This window comes from Nesoenas mayeri (assembly GCF_963082525.1).
Source record: "Nesoenas mayeri genome assembly, chromosome: 3".
Lineage (NCBI taxonomy): Eukaryota > Metazoa > Chordata > Aves > Columbiformes > Columbidae > Nesoenas > Nesoenas mayeri.
The window spans coordinates 78,621,002-78,646,045 of record NC_137544.1 but is presented as its reverse complement, the minus strand read 5'-3'; the positions used below and the strand labels follow the sequence as shown (position 1 = coordinate 78,646,045).

General features: G+C 37.0%; 1 protein-coding gene across 2 annotated transcripts in view; it reads left to right on the top strand.

The window, feature by feature from the left end:
* Positions 1-24,103, top strand: part of ARID4B (AT-rich interaction domain 4B) — a 93,063-nt gene extending 68,960 nt beyond the window's left edge. For both annotated transcript variants that reach the window (XM_080340933.1, XM_080340932.1), the window contains exons 17-24: positions 3,316-3,564; positions 9,967-10,051; positions 10,878-11,070; positions 13,456-14,667; positions 16,513-16,623; positions 18,658-18,873; positions 21,104-21,250; positions 22,316-24,103. In XM_080340933.1, coding sequence (XP_080197059.1) covers positions 3,316-3,564; positions 9,967-10,051; positions 10,878-11,070; positions 13,456-14,667; positions 16,513-16,623; positions 18,658-18,873; positions 21,104-21,250; positions 22,316-22,446 — 2,344 coding nt within the window. In that variant the 3' untranslated portion in view covers positions 22,447-24,103. The remainder of the gene's footprint in view (positions 1-3,315; positions 3,565-9,966; positions 10,052-10,877; positions 11,071-13,455; positions 14,668-16,512; positions 16,624-18,657; positions 18,874-21,103; positions 21,251-22,315) is intronic.
* The last annotated feature ends 941 nt before the right edge of the window (positions 24,104-25,044 follow it).

Below are 25,044 nucleotides of genomic sequence, written 5' to 3'. Positions count from 1 at the left end.
TAACTGTAATGACTTAATTGAACCAATAATTGAAGTAATCTTGCTTCCTCAAATTTTAGAATAACCCTTGAAAAAAATAATCTTGCATTTGCCATCTTACCTGCTGTGTGTGCCAGCATGGTGTGCCAGGGGAAGTGTGTTGGAGTAGGGGTAGCTTTGCTGTGAAACAGGGGATCCCAGGAGGCAAATCTAATGCTCCAAATCATACCCTGTCTCAAAGGTTTCACCCAGACCTTGTGACAACGCCCTGTTTGGTGCCAGAGATTGTGGCTTGAAAGGCATTTGCATGATACTGCAGTTCTTTTGGTGGTATAATAGTGTGCGCTATTTCATCAGTTAACATCATCTATTTGTTGATTATACCTACCCTTACGGGCTTGTTGGTGTTAAATCTTTATATTGACTGAGAATTACCCGCCGTTTCTGTATTTCTGAACACTTGAAGTATTTTTAGCTTTTTAACGACTTCACAGTCTCCTTTGGAGCTAATGATAAGCAGTATTTTTATGATCTAAATTATTTTATGGTTTCATCTTATTAACTTTTTTTTTTTTTTGCATTTTAGTTCATTAATTTCCTGCTTCTGAAGGTTTATGTTTCCATTCTGTGGGAGATGGGGTGAGGGTATTCTTCATCTGCAGTTGTATTTGGAAGTGCTTTTGAGTTCTGACAAACTTTCCTGGGGTATTTTGGTTTCTGGAACAGTTACACTTGAATTGCTGTGTGTCTTGCGCAGTGTGCATGCACAGCTGCTGCTGCTGCCTTGTTTCATCAGCTGCTGCTTGGGTTGTTCAAATCGTTGCAGCTTTGTGATAAATATTACTTGGTACTGGTTTTAAGTTGGCAATTACTGTCTTCTGCCAAGAGGCTTGGTGTGTATTTGGTATGTTACTTCCCTCCCCCCTCCCAAATGAGATTTTGACTAAACGGCATTAAAGGAAATCTGATGTTCTCATCCATGCATACATGGACAAATGAGGTTATGACTGTGCATCCTGGATGGCTACAATCACAATTGTCTCTTACAAAGCTCTGTTTCACAGCAGTCATGGCTTCTCCTTCATCTGCTCTGCCAGGTTTGCACTTTCTATGGCCTTGTAAAACAATATCTTTTCTTCCTTGCAACCACTGGGATATTTTGTTGTTGTTGTTCAAGGAGCTATGAGAGTACACTGTTTTTTCTGCTCCAATATGATGAATATTCTTTGCTTTTGATTGCTTTCCTAAAATCTCCAGCTTATGATCGCTGACCAGATCACTCCTTAGAACACCTTTTAATTGGAGCCATCTCTGCTTCTGTTTTGCTTTTGCTTCCTGACATTTCGTCCCCCTGTGTACAGTGTGCTCTTCACATCTACTTGACCATCCAAGTTACCCAGCTTCACAGTGAAGGTTTCGCACATCCACACTCATACTTCCAGAGGAGTTCTGGTATTGTCATGGAGCCTTTGTGGAAAACCTGTTGTTAGCAATGGGGAATCACAAACTCATCTTGTTCTTGAAGCAGGGGTGGCTCTGTTCCTGATGCCAAGTATTTTTTTAGGTTTTGTATAATAACTGTTAAGCTGCAATTAGGTAGTAGTTTTGATATAGTGCATCAGAGAGTATAATTTAAAAGTTTGGTGCTGCTTTTTGTTAGCTGTGGAATTCTGTTCAGGAATTTTTCATCTGAGTCTTTGTGGACCTTTATTTGTGATTTCTTTGGGAAATGAATTTTGCCCTATAATGTGTAGTGGAGATGAAGTGAGCTTTCAAAATTTGTTCACGTCGCATTTTTAACTCTCATGGTTTTAACTTCACTAGCAAAACAACCCACTTAAAGTATATAATAAATTGAAAACCGTGGCCTTCTAGAACAAAACTCTCTGGTCCATGTCATTAATACCTGAACAGACGCATCTTCTTTGATTAGATTTAGTTAATACACCAACAGAGGGAATTGTGGCATTTGTCTTGTCATGTACACACATACATATATGTATTTATATATTTTTGTGTGTATGGATATGTGTGTGGCAACATTCATTTCTAAAGTAATTTCAATAAGCCATTGTGGTTATGCTACAGTTGAATTTAGCTTATTTTTCTGAATTATCTTTTGCCAGATAATTAGATAATAATACTGCAGTTTTACTTCTACAAAGAAGCATCTTAATAATTAAAATGCTATTTGATCCTTTCACAGAGAGAAAGTAGCTTGGTTTACCTGAGTATTTTTATACTGAATATTTCATGGAGAGATTTAGGTTATTAATACAGACTTTTATGTTTGCGAGATTAACTGAAATACTGGTGTGAATCAGACTTGGAGCAGCACCTCTCTTTTCTTACCCAGTCTGTAATACATTCAAGTATATCTGTTCCATATCTCAGATTTTTAAATTATTAGTGGTCTGTGATTATTGTGAATTCAGTAGGTGTCCCTAATCTGTTCTGCATTGGACAGAGTGTGGGATTACAATGATGCAAGGGCCAATAATATTGTTTTGTAAAGCTGTTGGAGATTCAAAGATATTTTTCTGCCATTAAGTTTTGTAATGTAGTCTGCTGCTTTGAGGTGGTTGGTAGCTGCCATTGACTGATACTACCAAGATTTGTGGGTTCTTAGTGCTTCTGAAAATTGGTCCAAATATCTAAAAATGTATTCAAAATTAGCTTACTTTGGAAAACAGTGAGCACTTGCTTGCTACTTATATAATAATTTACTGCAAGTTTGACTTAGATTTAGAAGACTTTTAGCATAATTGGAAGGAGTGACAAGGTCATAAATTAACACAGGTTGCTTGATTTGCTATATAATCTTGCATACTTTTTTTTACTAAAATCTGCTTTTGGTTGCAGTCACTTCAAGGTGTTGAGATAGAGATTATTTATTATAATAAAGCAAAGATCTTCTGCAGAACTAAGTTTCAGGAAGCACTTGTAAAACTTGTAGGTTGAAAAATGGAATTCAGGGAACTTTCTCTATATTTAGAAGGAAGAGTTTGAACTGAAAAAAACTATGTTTAAATATAGGATCTGCATGAAAGAATTCTATAAAGACGAATTTGAACAACTTCTGCTCATACAGATTTTGATGGATTATATTTTTGTTTTAGTCAAGTCATTCTTGCACCTTACAGGCACTGGATTTTGTGTGTATTGCTGTATCCTATTTTGCTGATATTATTCGGCCATAGTGCAGTTTCACATATTTGGAGCCTGCTGTTTCTCAGTCTCTAATGCATCCACAATATTTATCAATATATGTGGTTTGGAACTGAAAAGCTTATGAAGTATCTCATATTAACTCTACAATTTTTTAAACCTTTCAAGAGATGACACGAATAAGGAAGAAGATGAAGATGAAGAAGAAGCAGAGGAGGAAGAAGAGGAGGAGGAAGAAGAAGAAGACAACAATAACAATGAGGAAGAAGAGTTTGAATGCTATCCACCAGGCATGAAAGTCCAAGTGCGGTATGGAAGAGGGAAAAATCAAAAAATGTATGAAGCTAGTATTAAAGATTCTGACATCGAAGGTGGAGAAGTCCTTTACTTGGTGCACTACTGTGGATGGAACGTGAGGTAACTTGAGTTTTAGTTAGTGATTACTTCTTGAATTACTTCTAAAATACACTTGTGTATTTTAAAAACTAAATGAATAGACACCTGGAGTGCTAAACTTTCAGTATTGGTGTTCTATGAAGGTCATTGTACTGTATGAAACTATTAGATTTTTAACACTATATAAATGCAGCATGTTAGTTACTTAGAAAATCATCTTAAAATGACTTGATCAAAGAAGGCTTCTTTCATTCCCCACCTTATTTTTAGATTTCTCCATACAAGTGACAGCTCACTCTTCCACAAATTCCTCTGGCTCTCTTAAACCAGTTTTACCTCATACAATATTTGAATAGTGCAGTTAGCTAAGTCTGTATACACACTCTTGTCAGCGAGCCAGAGAGTGCACTAGCAGTATGGTACTTAAAAAGAAAAGTACAAGATTCTTAGTGTGCAGCAGATAATTGCATTTCATTCAGATCCAGTTTTTATCCCCTCCCACCCCTCCTGCTCCTGTGGCTGCCTCAAGCTTCCAACCAAGACTCTTCTTAGCCTAGTGGATTCTTATGCTTTTCTTAATATATGCAGGAGTATATGTTTTTTATTGTCTTTATAGCATTAACAGAAATAAGTTGAAGTATTAATATATTTTTTCCATTTCAGACCACTTTTTTTTTCCATTTAAAACTTGAAGCAAGTTTGAAAACAGTGAACTACAGCTTCTGAATGGCTTTTAAGCCAATTACCAAAGTTTATTACTGTGTTTGTAGATCTCTTTAAAAAAAAAAAAAGTCTGAGGCAAATCAGCTGTACTTTTTATTTATTTTTCATCTTCTGGAAAATCTATGACCACCTTCTGTCATCTGGACTTTGATTACCATCCTACCTCTGACCAAGAGGGTGTGACAAATCTCATTTATTCAGTGCTGGCAAGATCTGCTAGCAAAGGTCACAGTTACAGAAGCGTGATACTTCTCTCTCTCTCTTGAATACACCCCTTTGCATCTAGGCCAGGTTATGTCCAGGATCACCTAAGCCACTGCTGAGGAGGAACGTCTCAATATTGCCAGTTTTTATATCGATCTTTATTAGAAATTTGATCTACAAGAATATGATCTTTCATGCAAACTGTCTTCAGGCAACAATTGTAAGCATAGTGGGTTATGAAATCAAGATACTAGGGGAGATGCAGCCTGCTCAAGGTGGGATTTGGAATGTAACTGGCATCTCCATCATTACTGGGGAGTACTTCCTTAGGATCATAAGTTGCTGGAATTTGCATCTACTTGCTGATGATTACTGTGTGCCATTCCAAGAGGTTTCTTGCTTTTAAACTTTCGTGTTGGAATTCACCTGTAGATGTGGAAGTTACTTTCCTTTTTCAGTAAATATTAAGCTGTATACCTGCTATGAGGTGACATGATCAGGTTTTTATTTGAGCAGTACCACTTAAAATCTGAAGAAGTAAGAAGTCAAAAATGAGCCTTCACCTTGGAGAGATTCCAGCACCCTGGTTCTTAAAGGAGAAATCAAGATTCTGGTTTTTGAAGTCTGCATATTAAACAAATACGTGGATTGATAGCAGAGGCATTATTCCTGTGACTAGGATATATTTGATACAAAAGCATTTTTAGTAAACTTGCACTCGTCTGAGAAGTGAGGGGAGTTGTTTCGACTTTCTTGCAGCAGGACTTGCATTTATATTCTTACCTGGTGTTTGCAAAGAACCCTCTGAAAGGGGATGGGAGAGTAGGATTCTTCACTGAAAAGATATCAGTGATTGAGAATAAGCTATGAGACTTCACGTGGACTCTGCTAAATGTGGCTAATTTTTAAAATCCAAGTAAAATTACTTAAATTTTTGGATTTGACAGTACGAGTGGATAAGCCTGAGTGTAAGGCAGCATCTAAATGTTTTGATATTTTTGTAATAAGGCAAGTCTTGTGTGATGTAGTAACTTGATACGGCTTTTTGTCAGTCACAGCCTGGAAAAATAACTGTTTTACTTGGATAGGGGGCAATTCCCTCTTCTTATTCATCGTAGTTTACTTCTAGCCTTCAGCAGGGACAAGTACTGTAACATTAAGTTATGGGATGTACTGAGCTAGGATAGAATTTTCTAATCCAGGATTTTTCTGTCATTCTCATACTCCTCAAAATTGACTTTTCTGTTTCCCCTCTTGGTTAGTATGCCATTTAATGGCCTGTTCTTTAAACCCATAAGTCTGAGCAGGAATCCTAAATAACTACCAATGTTTCTTATCACAAGGTAGCTTCAGTATCGGTTTGGGATTCAGAATAATTGTGTGTATGTGTGCGTGCACGCACACACTTTGGGGTACTTGGAATAGAGTTTGGTGTACTTGGTATTCATCTTTGCTAATTTATTTTAAATATTATGGAGCCAGTGACACTAATGACTGTGGAACTTTTTTGTTTTAAAATAGTAAGTAGAAAATACAAAAATCAAATATAGTGTAACAGCATGTTCAGCTATGCTACTTCACTCTAAAGGGTCCTGTTGTTAGGTCCTGAGATTTAGGTGATGTGTGTCTCTGGTAAAGGTAAGGAATTGTAATGTTCAGTGGAGCCTGACTTGTAGTGAAAGGGAATGGTAAAAATCTCTACTCTGTTAGAGAGAACTGTTTATGTTACCACTTGTTAGCCAGAAAAAAGCTCATGAGAGAAACCGTATTTCTTCTAACAGGCCAGTCATGTTCTGAATTATGTATGCTTCATATGGAACTGAAACTTCCCTGGGGGCCACAGTGCCAGTTCCTTCTGTAATAATTTTAATTTTCAGCTGCCAGTGCAAAGAAAAGTTCATTGTATAAGTGTTTGAGGTGAATTTCTTCTGCAGTGTGTTCCCAGTAATTGAAGACAGAGGATGTGTATTCAGAAAGAGCTTAGGTTGTTTTTATTCTGTGTGTTACCTGGTACGATATCACAAGATGTTATACTTGAACATTTCAAGTGTTTAAAACTAAGACTTGTTATTTTCAACATTTCTTTCTTTAGAAATCTGAATGTGAAAGTGCTAATTTCTGTCTTGGTTTGTTGAAGCATTAACAAGATATAAATTTTGGACTTAACAGTAAACTACTGAAATTAAAAGAACACGTACAACCAAATTTCAGGTTCTTGAGAGTACCATATGTCATGGAGGAGAGGATTATTAAAAATAAATAAAATTAAAAATCAGAGTCCTCATCTAATATTCCAGCACTTGGTTATGAGATCAAGTCTCCTCCTTCCTTTTTTTGATCACAGCCAAAGAAAATATTTGATTCTTCCTTGTTAACAGATACAGACAGTATACTGGAACTTCTCAGTGAATTTGCCAAGGCTTGCTAGTTCTTTGAGGTCACTTGTCTTTCTGAGAAGGTGGTACCTTTGCCAGTATATACCTAGAGGCTGGAAAAGTACACTTCCTTCCTTGTTTCCCCTCTAGTACTTATGTGGAGCATTGACTGTGCTATATCTGAGAACATATTATGGTTTATTTTAGCTTTTAGTTGGTACCTATGGATGTAACAGAATCGTTACATATTCTTGTGCGAAGTTCCAATAATTTTTTTTTGCTATAAAATCATTCTTCCTTTTTTCCTTCCTTCCTGTGCAAACCCACCTCTCTGGCAGGCATTCATTTTAACCCGTGAGGCAGAAAAGCTTCTCTCCTTACTGGCTTATCTTTGTGTTCATTTTGATAAGGCAAAGGGAATGTTTCTTCTGAAGTCATTCGATTACTTATTAAATCCCTCCTCTTTGTTCTCAAACCAGTCTGTGCAAACTCTTTTAGAAATACCTTCCCATCTCACCTCCTTCCTCTCCACTGTCAGCTGCTCACTTTAGGGAGCTGAGGTAAGCAAGTGTGGAAGATGGTGCTGCAGTAAAATGACCCAAGCCGTCTGGAAGCACATATTTCTTGTAAGGAGAGCTGAAGAACTTATTTCATAATGTTTTTTTGTTTTCTTTTGTGAACAAGTTGTCTAAAGCAAGATTAGGGATGAAGTAAGTTTTTGTGTTTTAATAAGGTACAGTTCTATAGACTCTAGTCTGAGTCAGACACGCTGTTCAGATGTAGCTTGGCATCTGGTGCGCTGTACCACTTTCAGGGTGCTTTGTCATGCAGTAGAGTGTAATTTAGGGTCAGGTTGTCAGCTGTGGCTTGGGATGTAGCCCTTTTGCAGGAGCTGTTTCAGCTTGGGGTCCAGTTGTCACAGGTTTAGGCAAATCATATGTATCTGAGGTGTGAGTAGTGAAAGGAGCTGTGCATTGCAAAGGTGTGAAGTGTGTGCATCTGATTCCCTGTAGAATTCTATGACACTGGGCCTCCTTGCAGGGTCTGACTACTGTTCTTCTTGCCATTGAGAATAGAGCAGGATATGCTTTGGCCAGGAGTTGTGACTGTCACACATACATTTTCAATTTGTGCTACTTGAGATGAAGAGTTGTGACCACTGCTTCTAATATTTAAGACCCTGTGGTATCTATATATATCCTCTTAAGAGTCTGCACTTCTTTTCTCTGCTTCAGTATGGCCCAGTCTATCAGCTGTCACCCCAACAGCCACTATGGTTACCTTGAATCATGGACAGTTTGTGCAGTGCACAGACTTTGCATAGGCGGAAGATACAGCAGCATGTTTGAGGCAGAAAGGACACTGTCAGAATAATTGCTTTTCACCATGTATTTGTCCAGTCCTAGAGCTGCATTCCTGCATGCACTTAGATATAATTAAATACTCTTACATTTATGTGGGTTGTAAAGTCTATTTGGCAGTCTACTTACCAATATTCCTTGTGAAAAGCACGTATTTGACTCGAAGATTACTTCAAATAGGGTTTTCCACAGCCTCACAGAATATGGGATTTTTTCCATACTGGAAAGTACTCTGCAGAGTTGTATTTCAGTTTTGGAGAGAAATCTCAGCCTGTTTGCCTACATGTCATTTGACAACAGGATAATTACAGCTGTATCTGCAGCAATATAGGTAATCTTTGTATATTGTGGTCTGCATGGACTGCTGCTAGATTTCATTATTTTTATTGTCACATGGAGGGAGGGAACCCAACAACAACAAAATACATCGTTTCAGAAAACTATTTTTCAGAGACTACTGCTACTCCATTTTTTCACTGTATTATTAGATGATATTTAAGTTAATAAAATAGAGTATTTAGCTTCTGGCATCCCTTGTATAGATATTAACTTAGGCAAGTTTTCAACTTGCTTTCCTGTATAGTCTGTTTTTCTCTAATTCTTTTTAATTTATGTGTCAGTATTGTAGATATAGTTGGGAGTAGTTGCAAAGAAGATGAATTGGGAGTGTATCAGCAGTCAGTGGATATATCAAAATGGTGGTCAAGTAAGCTCAGCTGGAAAGCCAGCATGGTCATGAGTGCATTGGGCCGGGCACCATCTCATACTAGTTTTCTGGGGGTGTGTGTGGTTTTTTGTTTTGTGAGTTGTGGGCATTTTTGATGTTTCTGGATCTTTGAGGCGTTTTTTAAGTTGGTTTCTTCCCCTCTGTTTTCACGTTTACACACGGGGATCAGAATTTGTGTGGCTGTACATTGGGGGAAAAGTTAATACATACTAATGTTTAACTGACCTGTTTCTTACTCAAATGGTTTGTGGAACTGAGTTGGAAGTAAGACAGCAGATTATGTTTATTGGGAGGAAAAAAAAATGTTTGAATTGATTCTTGAGGTTTTTCAGAAGTACACAATGAAACTGGCAAGTACAGCACCATAGTTACAGTATATTCTTACTAAGAATGTACTTCTCTGGTCTTGGATTTGTATTTAACAGGTCCAACCTTAGATAGTAAGGCACCTGTTTTTAATATCTTGGTGCTATTTAGTGTGGTTTTGTCTAGTATCATTCTGATAGAAATTGGAAACCTTTACCTGAAAATGAATTGAAAAATGTTAGTATTAAGTTAGTGACTCCTGAGTTTTAGTCACTCCAAATATCACTTTGCAGACACTCAGGCTCAAAAGAATTTATTTTTGTTAACTGGTCACATTTTATGTAGTTGTAAGAATTTATTTTATTTTTAAGGTTTTACAGTATATATACAAAGTATACCTCTTGGAGATCCATGCAGAATTATCATTCTGGTAGTTTATTTTACCTGTATATGTGGATTTCAAGCTGTTCAGTGCAGGTTGGAAAAATACCAACTTTCACTCTTACCCATCAGCATTAAAAGACTTTGCCCTGTATGTCCCAGCATATGAAGAATTGAACCTTAGCTGAAACTTCACACATGCAAAAGTACACATATGGCTTGTTTATTCAAATTTCAGTTCGGTTTTTATATGCCTAATCGTTTTGTTTTTCTTCCATTAATTTATCTTATGATGTCATGATTATCTGCTTAAAACCATAAACATGTACTCTTTTTTTTCTTTTAGATATGATGAGTGGATAAAGGCAGACAAGATAGTGAGGCCAGCTGATAAAAATGTACCAAAAATTAAGCATCGAAAGAAAATAAAGGTAGTTTCTGTCCCTTTTTCTCCCTTGCTCCCCCAACTTTGTTTTAATGTATCTTTGAGTACTTCCTTCTCCTTCCTCCCCCCACTTTCTAACCTTTTGATTGACCTACAAATTCTTGACAGTAAAAGCAATTTCCTAGCTTTTTAAAAACTAAAACTTTTTAAATCAAGTTTTTGGTGTTTTGTTTGGTGTTCACTTTGAGGGTGGAGGGGTGAGGAGGCTTCTCTTCTTTCTCGTCTTTTTAAATGAAATTTATGTATGCATTTGTAAAAAACAAATGCGAAGCATCCAGTTAATCATTACTGGGAGGAGCCAGCTCTGGGGGGGTGAAATTTGGGAGCTCCCTCTGCTGCTTGTGGAGAGCAAACCTAGGACTAGTCCACATGTATGTGACTATCATCTTATTTCATAGCATTTGTTTCAAAATTCATTCTTTGAAAAGTGGTTATTAGGTTATGATATATGCCTTTGGCAATGGGATGCAAGGAAAGTTTTCCCCCTGCCCACCCCCAGCACTGTGGCACCTCTGGAACCCGAGTTTTGTTCTAGAGCTCCTAGCTCACTGTGACACAGCACAGGGTGTCCCAGCCCTGCCACTGCCGAGTCTGGCGTCCTGCAGTGCAGCTGCTCCTACAGCACTGGCTGTGCTTGCTTTCCTGTTTGTTTTAGTGTGAAAAAGTTCCTGTCTTTGGTATAAACATCTTGGCATGGGTCATAGAAAGGTATTTGTGATCTTTTAAACAAAGAGGAGAGCATTGCTTATTTGTAATCTACCTTAAGAGATATGCTCAAATGAGAAGAGTTTTTAATGTTTCCTTTCACACAGAATAAAACTGACAAAGAGAAGGAAGAAAAATACTCTCCTAAAAACTGTAAATTGCGACGTTTGTCAAAACCACCTTTTCACACCAGCACATCACCAGAGACTGGGTCCAAACTTGACAGCACCGAAGCCAAAAATACTGAACAAGCTCCAGTTAAATCAATAGAAATTACTTCTATCATTAATGGACTACAAGGTATTGTACTTAAACTTCCTTTTTAAATGGCCTTTAAACAGTAGTAAATGATCATGTAGAACAACTGATGCAACTGTACACTTGAATCTGTCTGGCTAATTATAACATCATCTTCAGAAATAACCCTTGGACAAAAGCAATATTCACAGCTTCTGAAAACAGGTATTGTGGATTCAGAGTATGTTAAGTCTTAAGAATTACATCCCTTATGTTGCCATCCTTTTTTTTGTTTCATACACAGCAAAGCGTTTTTGCTTCCTATATTATTTCTAAATTTTAATTTTTTCATTTACGTAACTTTTAGAATCCATGATTTTTTTTTCCTTCAAAATTGGAATTATCGAAGGGAGGTTTCCTATCAGCATGTCTGTTGTTCCTAACATTGTTTTCCTCTTCCCACACATGTACAGCAGCATTATCATAACTAGTTGCTTCTCTTCATCCTTGTTTTAGCGTGTGCCTCCAGAAAAAGAAAACATATATAGTATAGCTAGTTTGGGTAACCAGCATTTTTTGTGAAAGTTTTAGGAATTTAATAGTCTTTCAGACTTATTAGAGTTTGGATGACATTGGGCACTGGGTTCCAAATTTGTAGGTAGAATAACAGCCAACATAATCTATTAAGCTCCATTTCCTTAGGAAATGAGAAACAAAAAAAGCTATTAGCGCTGATGATAATGACACTATTATTAGTGCTATAATTAAGCTGTAATTAACTTTTGATTACAAAAGCACAATTTGACATACACGTGCTAATATTTTGGGAAGCTAAATGTTTTCCATATTACATAATTTCCAGAAATGCTTTTAATTGTATGCAATTCTTTTATCACTTAAGTCCACATAGATTAATGCTTGGGGATTCAATTTTTTCTGTTGCTTGCACGTTTTTGGTTTTAAGTGTGAAAGGCTCTAATGTTTTACTGTTTTTTTTCCCTCCAATTTCAGAGCTGCTTGCTCAAAACTTTTTACAGATTTTTTTTTTTTCCCCTAAACTGGAATGATTGATGCTGTTGTATTCAACTTTCATCTGAAGGACACAGCAAAGTAAATAGATTGAGAGGAAAACTTGATGGACCTGATTTTTTTTTTGTTAATGTGGTGTTCTTTTCTTTTATTTCAAATAGCAAATTTTGATACCTCTTACATTATAATAGTAGTGTAGTTTTGATCTTCTAAGGTATGAGAAAAGCAAGTGTTAGAAGACCATTTTAAGTGACAGAATTCTAGGAACTGTAGACCAAAATGTTTACCATAGATGTTTAATTAGAAAAAAGCAAACAACATTGGAAGGGTTGTATAAAAGTTGTTTTCAGATTGAGGCTTAGAGTAGAATTTAAGATCCTGCCTATCTTAAATAAACCAAGAAAAACACCTGAGGCAATGTTTCTCAAGGTATTTTGTCATATACACCTCTTTCTCTGTTAGTGTGCTCTTCTCTAAGTTAATATTTCAGTAAACCTTTTTCTAAAAAGTTAATAAAATTTTGATCATTTCAGTAAATTTCATTGACAGTATTGCTTTTCTTCTCTGTCACTGGTTACATTATAATCTTTAAAGAGGTGGTGTGGTGAGTTTTAGTGAGGAATTGAGAATGAGAGATGGGAAGCAGGATGAAAAGTTAGACTAGATATGCCAACAAAAACAGATGAGTTACAAATCAAGGAGTTACCCATATATTTGAGCCAATTCTCATTGTTTCTCCTTATATCCATATCTTTTCCCATTGAATGGACTTGTTGATTCTTTCCCCTTTATGTTGGTTCTTCTTTTCTCAGTTTCTTTATTCCTGTCTCTGAATTTTGTTACTGTTGCCCTACATTCTTACTGTTCATACATTTCTCCAAGTGCCTTTCATTATTGCTTTCATTTCCTTTTTGCAGGCTGATCATCAAGCTGGTTTGTTAGAGATTATCCAGTGTCTTTGTTCTGTCCTTTTACACTGTGGATTCTCCAGGGAAAATACTGTTTCTAATCTGGGCTTTGGGAAAAGGACAGACAATGGTAGTATTTGTAGCCCATAAGAAATATTTAGAGTTTTTATGTTAAGCACATCTTTCAACTTCTGTTTTGGTTATGTAGAAGTTTGTGTTTTATGGATTGATGCACACTCTGTTTTCTCCACCTCTTCAGAAATTCCTGGAGATGTGCTGTATAATACAGAATTTTCATAGTTTTCTAATCTAGCCATTACGCCTTCTAACAGAACAGGAAATAAATTTTTGAAGTAGTCTTCAGGAAGTACCATTTAAAATATATACTACTAGAGATCCCTTTAGCATGTGTTCGTATCTGTACTTTTTTCTCTAGTTGTTTTTTTAAGAATTCTTTGTAACCAGAATCAAGATAAACTTTTTTTTTTCTTTTAAATTTATTTTTAATTAGCTTCTGAAAGTTCTGATGATAGTGAGCAGGAAGATGACCAAAGTGCCCTGAATGTACATGCTGATGGCAAAGAGGAATCTCAACATGAAGCTGTAAGCCAAGATAAAAACGAACTCTGTTTAAAAGAACAACAGAGCAGTTCATCCCTCCCAGATGAAACTAAAGCTCTGACAGATGTAGTAGTGCCCAAGTCGGGATCCAAGTCTCCTGAAAGATTGCGAAAAGAGATGGAAGAGTTATCTGAAGATACTGACTCCGAAGGAGAAGATGAAGCCACAAAGAAGAGAAAGGATGTAAAAAAGGAAGTAGTGGATAAAACAGCAAAACCACAGGTGAAACGTGGTAAACGAAGATACTGTGTTGCAGATGAATCTTTAAAGACTGTGTCACCTAACAGAAAGGATGAGAAGTCAAAAAACAAAGACTCCCTTAGTTTAGAAAACAGCAGTAACAGCTCCTCAGATGAAGACGAGGAAGACAAATCTAAACTGAAAATCACTCCAACTAAAAAGTACAATGGACTAGAAGAGAAAAGGAAGTCCTTACGGACAAGTACTTTCTACTCAGGATTTTCTGAAGTGGGAGAGAAAAGAATAAAGCTTCTAAATAATTCTGATGAAAGACTTCAGAACACCAGAGCGAAGGATCGAAAAGATGTCTGGTCAAGTATTCAGGGACAATGGCCGAAGAAAACGCTGAAGGAACTGTTCTCAGACTCTGACACTGAAGCTGCTGCCTCCCCTCCACACGCTGCTCCTGAGGATGCTGCAGCAGAGGAGCAGCTTCAGACTCTTGCAGAAGAAGACATTTCTTTGCCTGGCTCTGAGCTTGAGAAATCTTTGCCAGCTAGCGTGGACATTAAACCTGTTGAGGAGAAACCGACGGATGTGGGTGAAAAGAAAGTTGAATTTCCAAGCAGTGGCAGTAATTCAGTGCTAAATACTCCTCCTACAACTCCTGAATCGCCTTCGTCTGTAACCGTAACTGAGTCCAGTAGACATCAGTCCAGTGTAACTGTCTCTGAGACGCTGCCCCCAAATCAAGAAGAAATACGAAGCATTAAAAGTGAAACAGACAGCACAATAGAGGTGGACAGTGTTGCAGGGGAGCTGCAAGACCTCCAGTCTGAGGGAAATATTTCTCCGACAGGTTTTGATGCCAGCGTCAGTTCCAGTAGTAGTAATCAACCAGAGCCAGAGCATACTGAAAAAGGTAAAAGAAAGGGTAAACAGAGCTGTTTTCAACCTAGCCAGCTCTCGTTTTAGCATTGCTGATATATTTTCATTCTGTTATGGTTACACTGCTGGAAAGTTAGTTGTTGGAGGTAGCAGTAGCCTTCTGTCTACTTAAGTTGTGTGCAGATGGCATAATCATCTAGTGAATAAGAAATAATCTGCCAGGAAGTTTCTTAGCCTTTCATTAGGAATTGTGATGGTTTCAATGAGGAATAAAATATATAAAAATAAAGTTTATACTGGACTTAGCAAGAAAAGCCCAGAGCAAACTGTAATACATTGTATAAGAAGTAGCAAGATGGATACGTTTTGAGTTCCTTTCTTAGAAGATACTGTTCCATACATGAAATTTTGCTTCTCTCTTCAGCTGTTTGTTGGGGAAAGAAAATGCCAAGTATGGCATGCATAGGCAACCATTTCAAACTTGCATCTTATGAAATTAATTAAAAAAATACAAATCAAGCTCATAAGAAACTTTGACCTTATTTTAACTATATGTCAGTTTCAGATGTGATTTTGCAAATTGAAGTTCCTATCCTGAGACCACTAGAGAACAGGGGATAATAAACACTGAGCACTTGCGCATGTGATGTCAGTGTACTGCTGTGTGCTATTTAAGTATTCACAAGGCTGGATCCAGAAGCTTTTTTGTGAAAAGCTTCACTGGCTCTTTTACAGTTCCATCAAAAGTACAGCTACTTTCACTGTGTTGAAGTGCCTAGAAAAATATTAATCTAAGGGAAAAAACAAAACCAAACATGTCTGAATATAATCCTGACATGATGGAAGTGGTTTCTTCATCTCAACAGATTTCAGTTAATAATTAACTGGATTTTCTCAAAATTACTTTAAGATGTGTTACCATCATCATTCTGTTTGAATTGCTCTTTTGAAAGAATGTGACAAAGTGTGTTTCCTTGAACAAAGGAGGGAGTTCGGAAGAGGTAAATAGGAAGCCCTTAGTAAATACACCTGTATTGCTTTGTTAATTACAAATGTGTATGTTTAGAACTTAATTTGTTTGCTTTTTTATATAAAAGGAAATAATTGCCACATGAAAAAAGTTTTACACTGTTGCACAATGTTACTTTTACATGCATTAGACTTTAACTTCCTTTCTTATTCTGTCAGCTTACTGCCCATTTTAGAAAATGGAGTTTCTTAATTTAAGTGGTTTTGTTACAGGAGTAATTTTTAATCTGTAACTCAGGTGGTTCTGGAACAACTTTTGAACAGCTCCTAAAATTTGCTCCTTTAATGGGTGTACTAGAATTCTTTTCTGTTATTTTTCTACTTTCCCCCTCTGTAGTCACAAATACCAGTAGACTTTTTCCCTTTGTTTTTTAACAGTATCTAAGATTTTTTTTTTATGAATACTTTCAATTAATGTATTTACTGATCACAAATGATTGTTTGATTTTTTTTCCTCACAGCTTCCAAGCGCAATAGGCTTTTTCAAACATTTTTTCAGTTCCAATAGTTCTTGCTAAGTTTTTCAAATAAATGTATTCTTAGTTTATTTACAGTATATAAAAAAAAAATATCCATGTGGTTTGAGAGAAATTCCAGTGATGCCTATGGCAAGGTTACTTGCAATCATCTGACGTGTTCCCTCTAACCAACAAATTATGTCTGCCATCCATCCTCCTTCACCTCCTGTTGTCAATATAAGTAGAAAGCTGAACCATTTAAGGATAGGCAGGAACATTCACATTGTTGTCTACAAACTTAAGCTCTGAAGTGTTTTTTTGGAGACTTTGAGAAAAACACACAGAAGTGCGAATACTTATTTAACTTCAGATTTTTTTTTCCCCAATCACAGTCTGTACAGGCCAAAAAAGACTTAAAGATGCTCAGGGAGGAGGCAGCTCCTCAAAAAAGCAGAAAAGAAGCCACAAAACATCTGTGAACAGCAAAAAGAAGAGCAAAACTAGTAAGTACAGCAGCTCTGTGTGAAATTAAATGCATTAAAAGTACGGTGTCATTTGAATGATTGTAGGAGATTAAATCTGGAAATAAAAAATGTATTTGGACAAAATGTTCTCATCAGGGAATTCTTAATACTGCTTAAATGAAGGAACTACTCTTGCTGCATTCCAAAGGGTTTTTAAATGTCTTGTGTTCTTTCTGTGCCTATTTCTTAGAGGTCTTTAATATCGTGTAATTCAGGAAGACCAAGAAGAGTGAGTATGTCGCAGCTGGTAGGATTGGGACAGGAATCTCTGTGGCATGATAGCTGCATGTTTTAGAGGGGAGCTGGATGAAATTACACTATGTATTTTCTGCAGGATGAGTTTTCAGAGGTTAATATCTCTTCCAGTAGCAAATATGAGAATAATTCCAGGAAAAATATAGGATCTATTTTCTTGCTATATCATCTGATACATCTTTAGTAAATAATGCGGCTTTTGCAGCTTTTTTGTATTTGTAGAAGCTAATTGAAATAGAGACCACAGTACTGGGAAAGAGAAGCTTAATAGAAGCAGAGCTATATTAGAGAGGCATATGAACACGTGTCAGGGAGGCAGCAGGTTCAATTACTGCCTCATCACATGGTTAATAAAAAATACCAGGGAACAGTCAGTTGGAGAGTGAAGTGAGGAGGATAGCTAAAAAAAAAACGCAGTTAAAGCAAGGTTAGAAAGCATATACCATCCTGTTTTTCCTCTCTCTTACCCCAGCCCCCTCCTTTCTCTAACAGCTTTTACTAAAAGTCTGTACTTTATGGTATTTGCTTTCACCCCACTGATCCTTCATCTTCACTGATCTCCTCTTCACATTCTCACATCCTTTTTCACTCCATTTCACTAATCTCCTCCTTCAGTAATCCTTATTCCTTCCCTCGCCTTAGGAATAAAAGTAACAAAACAAACTGAATTTGCAGAACTAATACAAGATTTTTAGTCTCGGAATTGTTCCCTTTGATGTGGTGAATTTATCTCTTTTTCTCAAAACCAGTGTCGTCTTTGGATCCAAACAATTTAAAGATAGAATTGTTTCTTGTACTGTGTACAGTCCCTGGTGTGTATGCATTCAGTTTTTATTATCAGGCACTGCTGTATATAATAAGGGCAATAAATAGATAAAAAGTGGAGTCAGTTGTGAGCAAAACATGTTTTTTAAAAAAATCAGGTATGCCAGTTAAAGCTGTGTTTGTAGCATCCTCAGCTCTTGCTGCTGGGTTAAGCCGGCAGACAACGGCAGCTCTGCAGCCAGCTGAGTTCTTACATACCATGTATATCTTGGTGTTGAATTCTTCAGCGTACTTCACCAGATCATAAAGACCAGAACAAAGAGACTTTTCAGTGTTTATTTTGTCAACACATAGAGCAGGTAAAACTGAGGCATAACTTTCTCTTGATAAATATTAATTGAAGATGTTTTTAAAAACAACTCTGATTATGGAGATTCTGCAGCTGCCTTAGGCATTTTATTCCACACTGTCACTAGACATCTGTTGAATTATAATCTCTTGCCCCTCCTTCCACCCCACTTATATTCATAATGCTAAACAAGCTTCATCCTTTTAATAATTTCTCATAAATCATGTCTTTTAGACATTATTTTGTTATTGTTCTTTGGGTAGTTTTATTAGAAATCTGCGTTCAGCCTGTTTCTGTTGTTAGTTATTTCAGTGTGAGGTGAAGTTCTTCTATTTTAGGTCAGCTGAAGATGTTTTTCTGCACAGCAGTTAACTGAATGGCATTTCCAATGCAAGGTGCCCCTTTCACAGCATGCCAGAATTAGAGGAACCCCAATACATACCCGTTTTGTGGTCCTATATTTCGACACTAGCGATGCAAAGAGCTGTGTGCCAAGCTTTTACAGTGGCATGAGTTATATCATTTTAGAGTAGGAGCATTTTGGTTAAAATAAACTTCTGTTATATGAAAATTAGCATGGGGTAGATTCTGGCTTTAGTTTGGTTGCTTTCTGTTATAACAAATATATCTTCTTGTGTCCTCAGCAAACAGCAGTGATAGTGAAGAACTGTCTGCTGGTGAAACTGTGTCCAAGCCTCAGTCAGCAAAATCAGTTTCTACTGGCATGAAATCTCACCAAACCAAAGCACCCACAAGAACACAATCTCCAGGAAAATGTGGGAAAAATGGAGAGAAGGAGTCTGATCTCAAAGAACAGAATAATCGTTTGCCCAAAGTTTACAAATGGAGTTTTCAAATGTGTAAGTATTTTTTCAAAATATGCCTACTGTAGTCTTGCAGTATGGTATGAGAAGGCTTTTTGAAGTTTGTGTATTTGGGGGATTTTTCCCTAAAGTTACTCCATCCTCAGTTTGCTTAATTTTGTGATAAATCATTATTTAAGAATTTTTTATTTTTTTCAATTTCAGTGCATGAAACTGCCTATATTGCACTCTTACAATACTGTTTCTAGATATGACTCCTGCACTGACTTGTGTTCTTGCCATCCTGTGGAGACCTGTCATTCTGGCATGAATGTTATCCATTGTGTGTGCTTCTTGTGTTGTTATTTTCTTGGTGTTTTACTCCTCATTCTCTAGTTCTTGTTCAGACACTTACATGATTGATTTGTAACTTTCTCTCCTTCCATTTTGCCTAAGTAAACCATGACAGATTCACTGTTTCTAGTAGTAAGAACTCTTGGTGTGTTTGTGTCAGGCATAGTTACAGGCACAAGTGTAGATACCAGTTAGTAGTGTTGAAAGGATCATGCATTTGCCTATATGAAAAACAGTCCAGTAGCATATTAGTGCCTTCTATTAATGTAACTTCTTAATTACCTCTGTGTGTGTGCTGTTGCAGTGTTTTTTGCAGTAGGGAGAAAAGAGAAGATATTAGATATTAGATTGAAGCCTTCTTCCTCAATAGACCAATCAGAAAATAATTATTTAAAACAAAAAACTCACTATTTTTAGCCCTCTCTCTGTATGTTTGATTGCCTGGTCAGCAATAAATTGTTGTCCTTGGTCTTGACTGTGAAGGAATAGTATTGCATGAGTTACTTTCTCTTTGCTTTTAAAGGTCAAATTGAAACTGCATTGTGGTACTGATTTAAATTACTTCTTAAAGTGATCCATAGTATCTCATTCAGTATTCACAGATGACCTTAGTATATGTCAAGTTTCTGAAGTTCTGAGAGTGTTATGCTCTGTGCTTTTCTGCGCTCTCCCAGGCTGTGTGAAGGCTGCTGTTCTCACGTAAAGTGGGAGCGGGAAAGAGCTGGCACAGCATACGGTGTAGACACATCTGCTGAATTTTTTGCCAGTGGCATTCTTCCATCCAGGGAATTCTCCACTTAGACACCTGTTTCTGTGGTGAGAGAATCTGACTCTGCATTTTTTTTCTTCAGCCCTGAATCTCAGTGTTACTTTACAATAGAAGTACTTTTCTCATAGTCCTTCTTCACAGTCAGGTTACATTATTTTTCTCTTTTTGACCACGTAATGTGTCTTTATTGACGCTTACTGGCCTGCTGAAATTAACTGGGCAAGTTTCCTGTGCAACACATTTAGAGCTTTTGCTCCTTCCTTCCTTTCTACCATGGCTACATTGCACATACTATATTTGCTTGGTGGAAGTTGGACTTTGGAGTGCTGTTTAACACATTTCCTGCTGTTGCAGGAGTCTAAGCCACTTGCAATGTCTCTGAGTTTTCCCCACTTTCCCACAGTCTCGTACAGTTGTGGTGTTTGGTCCTTTGGTGTTATAGCTTCACTATAGGTTGCTGAAATGCATTCAGCAGCCCACAGTAGTTTAAATGGTTGTTAAATGTCTTTGAGTGGAGTGTGTCCAGTGTGGTTGACCTGTGGCTGAAAGGGACTGAACCCAAGTAGTTCCTTCTGCCTGTGCCCCCCACAGCTCTGTGCCATGTGGTGGGGAGCTCCCAGCTGGAAGCAGCTGGAGGGGTAGCTTCTGTGCTGGCTGTGTCTGTCGACATCCCTATGTGAGATGCCATGGAGAAGGTCCTGTGCAGCTATACCTTATGGCTCATATGCCATGGACTCCATCAGGAGCACCCCACAGCTCTTCAGATCCCTGTTGTCCTGGTTGTTACAAAACAAGCAGGTTGCAAGCTGACCAAGACTGCCCTTCCTGGTGTATTAGGCCCAACTGAGCCCTAGCAAGGACTCAAAGCAACAGGCTCAAAGCTAGTTCTGACCCCTGTGTTTTCACCAGTTGTCTTAATTTTTGTTTTTCTTTCCTGTGGGGACAGGAATGTGTGCATTTTCTCTCTATCACTTTCTTAAAAAGAAAAAAAAGTGTATCTGTGGTGGTATCTTTCAAAAATAACTATGACAATAAACAGCAGCTTTGCTGTCTGCTGCCTCAAAGCACATCACTAAGATTTGAATACTTCCCACTTCAATGAAATTTGGAAGTTTTTGGTAACACGGCAATACAATAATTGACAGAGCTTTTTTAAATTTGCAGCTGACTTGGAAAATTTGACGAGCGCTGAGCGCATAACAGTTCTCCAAGAAAAATTGCAGGAAATCAGGAAACATTACTTGTCCTTGAAATCTGAGGTAGCTTCCATTGACCGAAGAAGAAAGCGCTTAAAGAAAAAAGAGCGGGAAAGTAAGTGCTGGAAACTAAATTCTACTTTTAGAGGGCGAAATTGCATGTCTTGTTTTTAAGGTGTTAACAAGAATTGGATATTTTTTAGGGAGATGTGTGCCATTAGGAGTGTGGGTTTCTTTTTTTGTGGTGGTGTATTGGTGTTTTGGTTTGGGTTTTTTTTGTTTTTGGTTTTTGGATTTTTTTAAGACTGTAAAGACTGTGTGCAGTTATTTTATGGTCTTTAGTAGGTATGGTTCAGATATCCAGTGACTATGTAACAGGAATATATAAAAAAGGCATGAAATCTATTCTGTTTAGGCAAAACTATTTTATACCAAAAAAAATTCACAGAAAAATAAGCTTTTCCAACCAGTGAACAAAAAATGTAAGGTTACTAATAACTTCTAACTTTCTTCAAGTTACACAATAATTCACTATAGTTTTGTTTGTGTCTAGTTAGTGCTTTCGCCTTAGGAAAAGTGATTTATTTTATGAGTTTAATGGAGACCATCAGTTAAATCTGATTTCTCTGAAGCTCCTTTACCTGTTGGTGTAGGGAATGTTCTAATGTGCAGCATTAAAAAGATTATTTTCTCCATGCCTTATTTATGTGCGCATTTAAGAGCCCACTGAGTATAAGAAGAAAGACTGAAATGCCATGTGTAGTAAGATTTTTATGGCTGCAGCCATGACATGGGATCTGCAGTTGCTTATTGGTTGCTGGCGCAGGGTGCGTGTGCAGATTCGGTGCTGGGACAAGGCCCTACCCATGGTGATCCTCACAGGAAAGAAAGGGAACGGTTGGCTGTGCTGGTGGGTCAGGAGTGAGCTCTGGCTGGACCCTTGGTCCAGGTGTCCAGTGAACCAGGGCTGCAAGGAACAGTGCCCTGCTGCCTGGCACATAGCTGAAACTGCCTTCTGGAGTATTTTCTACAAAAACAAGGGAATGGAGGCTTTTCTCTTTTTAATTATTAGGCATTGGTTGCTGGAGTCAGTATATACCAGTGCTTGCTGTTGAATGGGAAAATATTTTTATTGCTTAATTTGTAAACTTTTATAACCTGTTTTCCTCTTCCTGTCCAGGTGCTGCTACTACATCATCTTCCTCCTCATCACCTTCTTCTAGTTCCATTACGGCTGCAGTTATGTTAACTTTAGCAGAACCATCTATGTCAAGCTCATCACAGAATGGAATGTCAGTTGAGTGCAGGTGACAGCAGGACTTGCCCAAGCACTTTGCACTTAATGGCTGCTGAGGGCCACTCTTTTTTTTTTTTCTTTTTTTTTCTTTTTTTTTATACTGCACAGTGGCACAAAATTCGGACAAGCACTATTTTGTATTTAAAGTTGTTTCTTGACAAGCTAACTTTGCACTTAAGTGCACTTTTATGAAGAAAAAGTACAACAAACTGCTTTTCCTCAAGCAATAATTGTTTCCAACTTGTCTGGGAATTGTAAGTCTAGTGACTTGAAGGCCTTCCACTGTGGCAAATGGAGGCTGTTCACTGCCTGTAGGGACAGTACAATGAGCATATAGTTGTTGGGTTGGTTGAAATAAATGTGGTAAGGCTTACTGTATTCCCTGGTATTTTGTTAAAGCTGGAACATTTGATATTTTTCCATTTATTTATGACAAATATTGAACCTATTTTCATTTGTACAAGCTAATTGTTTTTTAACTGCTAAGTCACCTTATAGTGGCTTTAATTGTATACGTCAAGCACATGTATTCAGTTCAAAACCTGCAGTTAGTAGGATGTTTGACACCAGTCCTGATAACCAAATATGAGAATTCCTTTAAAAAAAAAAAGAAAACAAAAAAAGACTGACTAATGTTTACAGATTTGAATTAGGCTTAAATAGGTTACTCTGGGTTTGAAGAACCCATTAATTGGAATGAAACTACTGTACTTTGCCATTTTTCTATAAAACAGTATTTTTTTTTTTAATTTTGATAAAATACATTATGAAAAAGAAAGAAAATGGCTAACAAACTGTATTAAATCTTAATGTATAAAGATTGTATTTAGCCAGTTTAAAGTGTATATTTATTCATAATGGATTATAACAGTTATATTTTTGTGTTTTCTTGTAAATGTTTCTTTTCCCTTAAAGCAACAAATATTTCATTTGTAATGCTTATTTTATTACGAGCTTCAAGGAGAGGACTTCAAGATGGAGTAAGTTGTGAGGCTATAATTTGTGGTTGCTGATATGAACACTGCCACAAAAGGGTAGTTGTTTTTAAAATAAATAGCTAGCGGAGTGGTAGACATTTACTTTTTTAAATGCCTTGTACAAATTCCAAAACCAACTTCAAACTGTTTTCACTTGTATTGATTTTATGTTGTATGGATCCCAAGCTCTCTCCTGTTAATTATATACCTTTGTAAGACATTTGTATATTGCGGAAGTGTTCATTCAAGCTATTTAATACCTGGCACTGTTAATACACAGTACTTTATTGTACAGATTGTTTTACTGTTTTAATTGTAGTTCTGTGTACTTCTTTTGCCTGGGGAAATAGGGGCTGGCATGTTTTTCTTTGTTTTCTGGCAATACAACATGTAAGAATTCAAAGCATTTTGTTTGTAGATGCTAGAGTGTCAGAATCCTTTACATTTGACTTTTCTAAGAAAAGCCTTTTCAGTCTTCATAGTGTGTGCTTAAGGTTAACTGATTTTATTGAAAATAGTTTCAAGGTATTCAGAATTGTACAGGACTGTAAAAATTTGTTGACAAACACTGAAGGAAAAGCTTATAGAAAAAAGCTATAAAATATATATTAGGTTCTGCAGAAAATGGAGAATTATGTAATATATTGTACAAATGTAAGCAAAGGCCTCTGAAATAAAATGCCATAGTTTGTGAATCCCTGATTTTGTTTCTAACAGTTTAATTAAGCAACCGTAGCGTGTTCATTAAAATGACTTCAAGCTGCAGAATCAGTTTAGCAAATGATCTTTGATGTGGTGTAATAGGCATTTAAGGGTAAGCCAGAGCAGGTATACTGGCCTAATTTTCCTCTAAGTGATTAACTCAAATTCATCCTCTTTTTCAGCAGAATGTGAGAGCATGGCCCAGTGACATCATTAAGGCAGCACTGGTTGGAATAAAGATGAATTTTGACTCACGTTAATTCAGGTAGTTTGAAAAGCTTCCAAGGATATTTGCTGACTTCTAATATTGACTGCTTCAAGTTCAGAGTCAGTGCAAGTGAAACTGGAATAAAACTTTAAATGTTATCTGCTTACATCATGTCTGGCTGTAGCTCAGTTGACCAAAATACTGTTACACCTGCAAAATGATAGATTACTGATGAGACTGATAAATAACAAAGCATTATGAGCTTTGGAAACATTGACTGTGCTAATAGTTACCAGTGATCTGAGACTGACAGGAATAAGTTTAATAATTTCAGTGGGGCTACTCAGAGGATATTTACATATGTTTAAGTTTAGGAGAATCAGAGTCGTAATAGTTCAGTTCTGCGTTTCAGTCTCAGTAGCCATAACTGGTATTGATTTAACTGGGAACTACATTTAGGCAAGCAGGAGCAAAGTCAGCTCTCTGCTCACCACTAGTTCCTGATCAGCTCTCAGTTTTGGTGCCAGCATTTTTGCTGTGATGTGACAATTGTTGACTCATGTCAACAACTCCTATGAGAGGATTTGTTTGTTTACTTGTTTAAAACAGGAATCATTAGTCACCTACCCACTCCCAAATTGAATTTTTGCATAAAGAGGATTTTTGCTGTTCTTGAATACAGAAGTTATTTAGTTTTTGTGGTACTTCTCATGCTGTTCAATGAC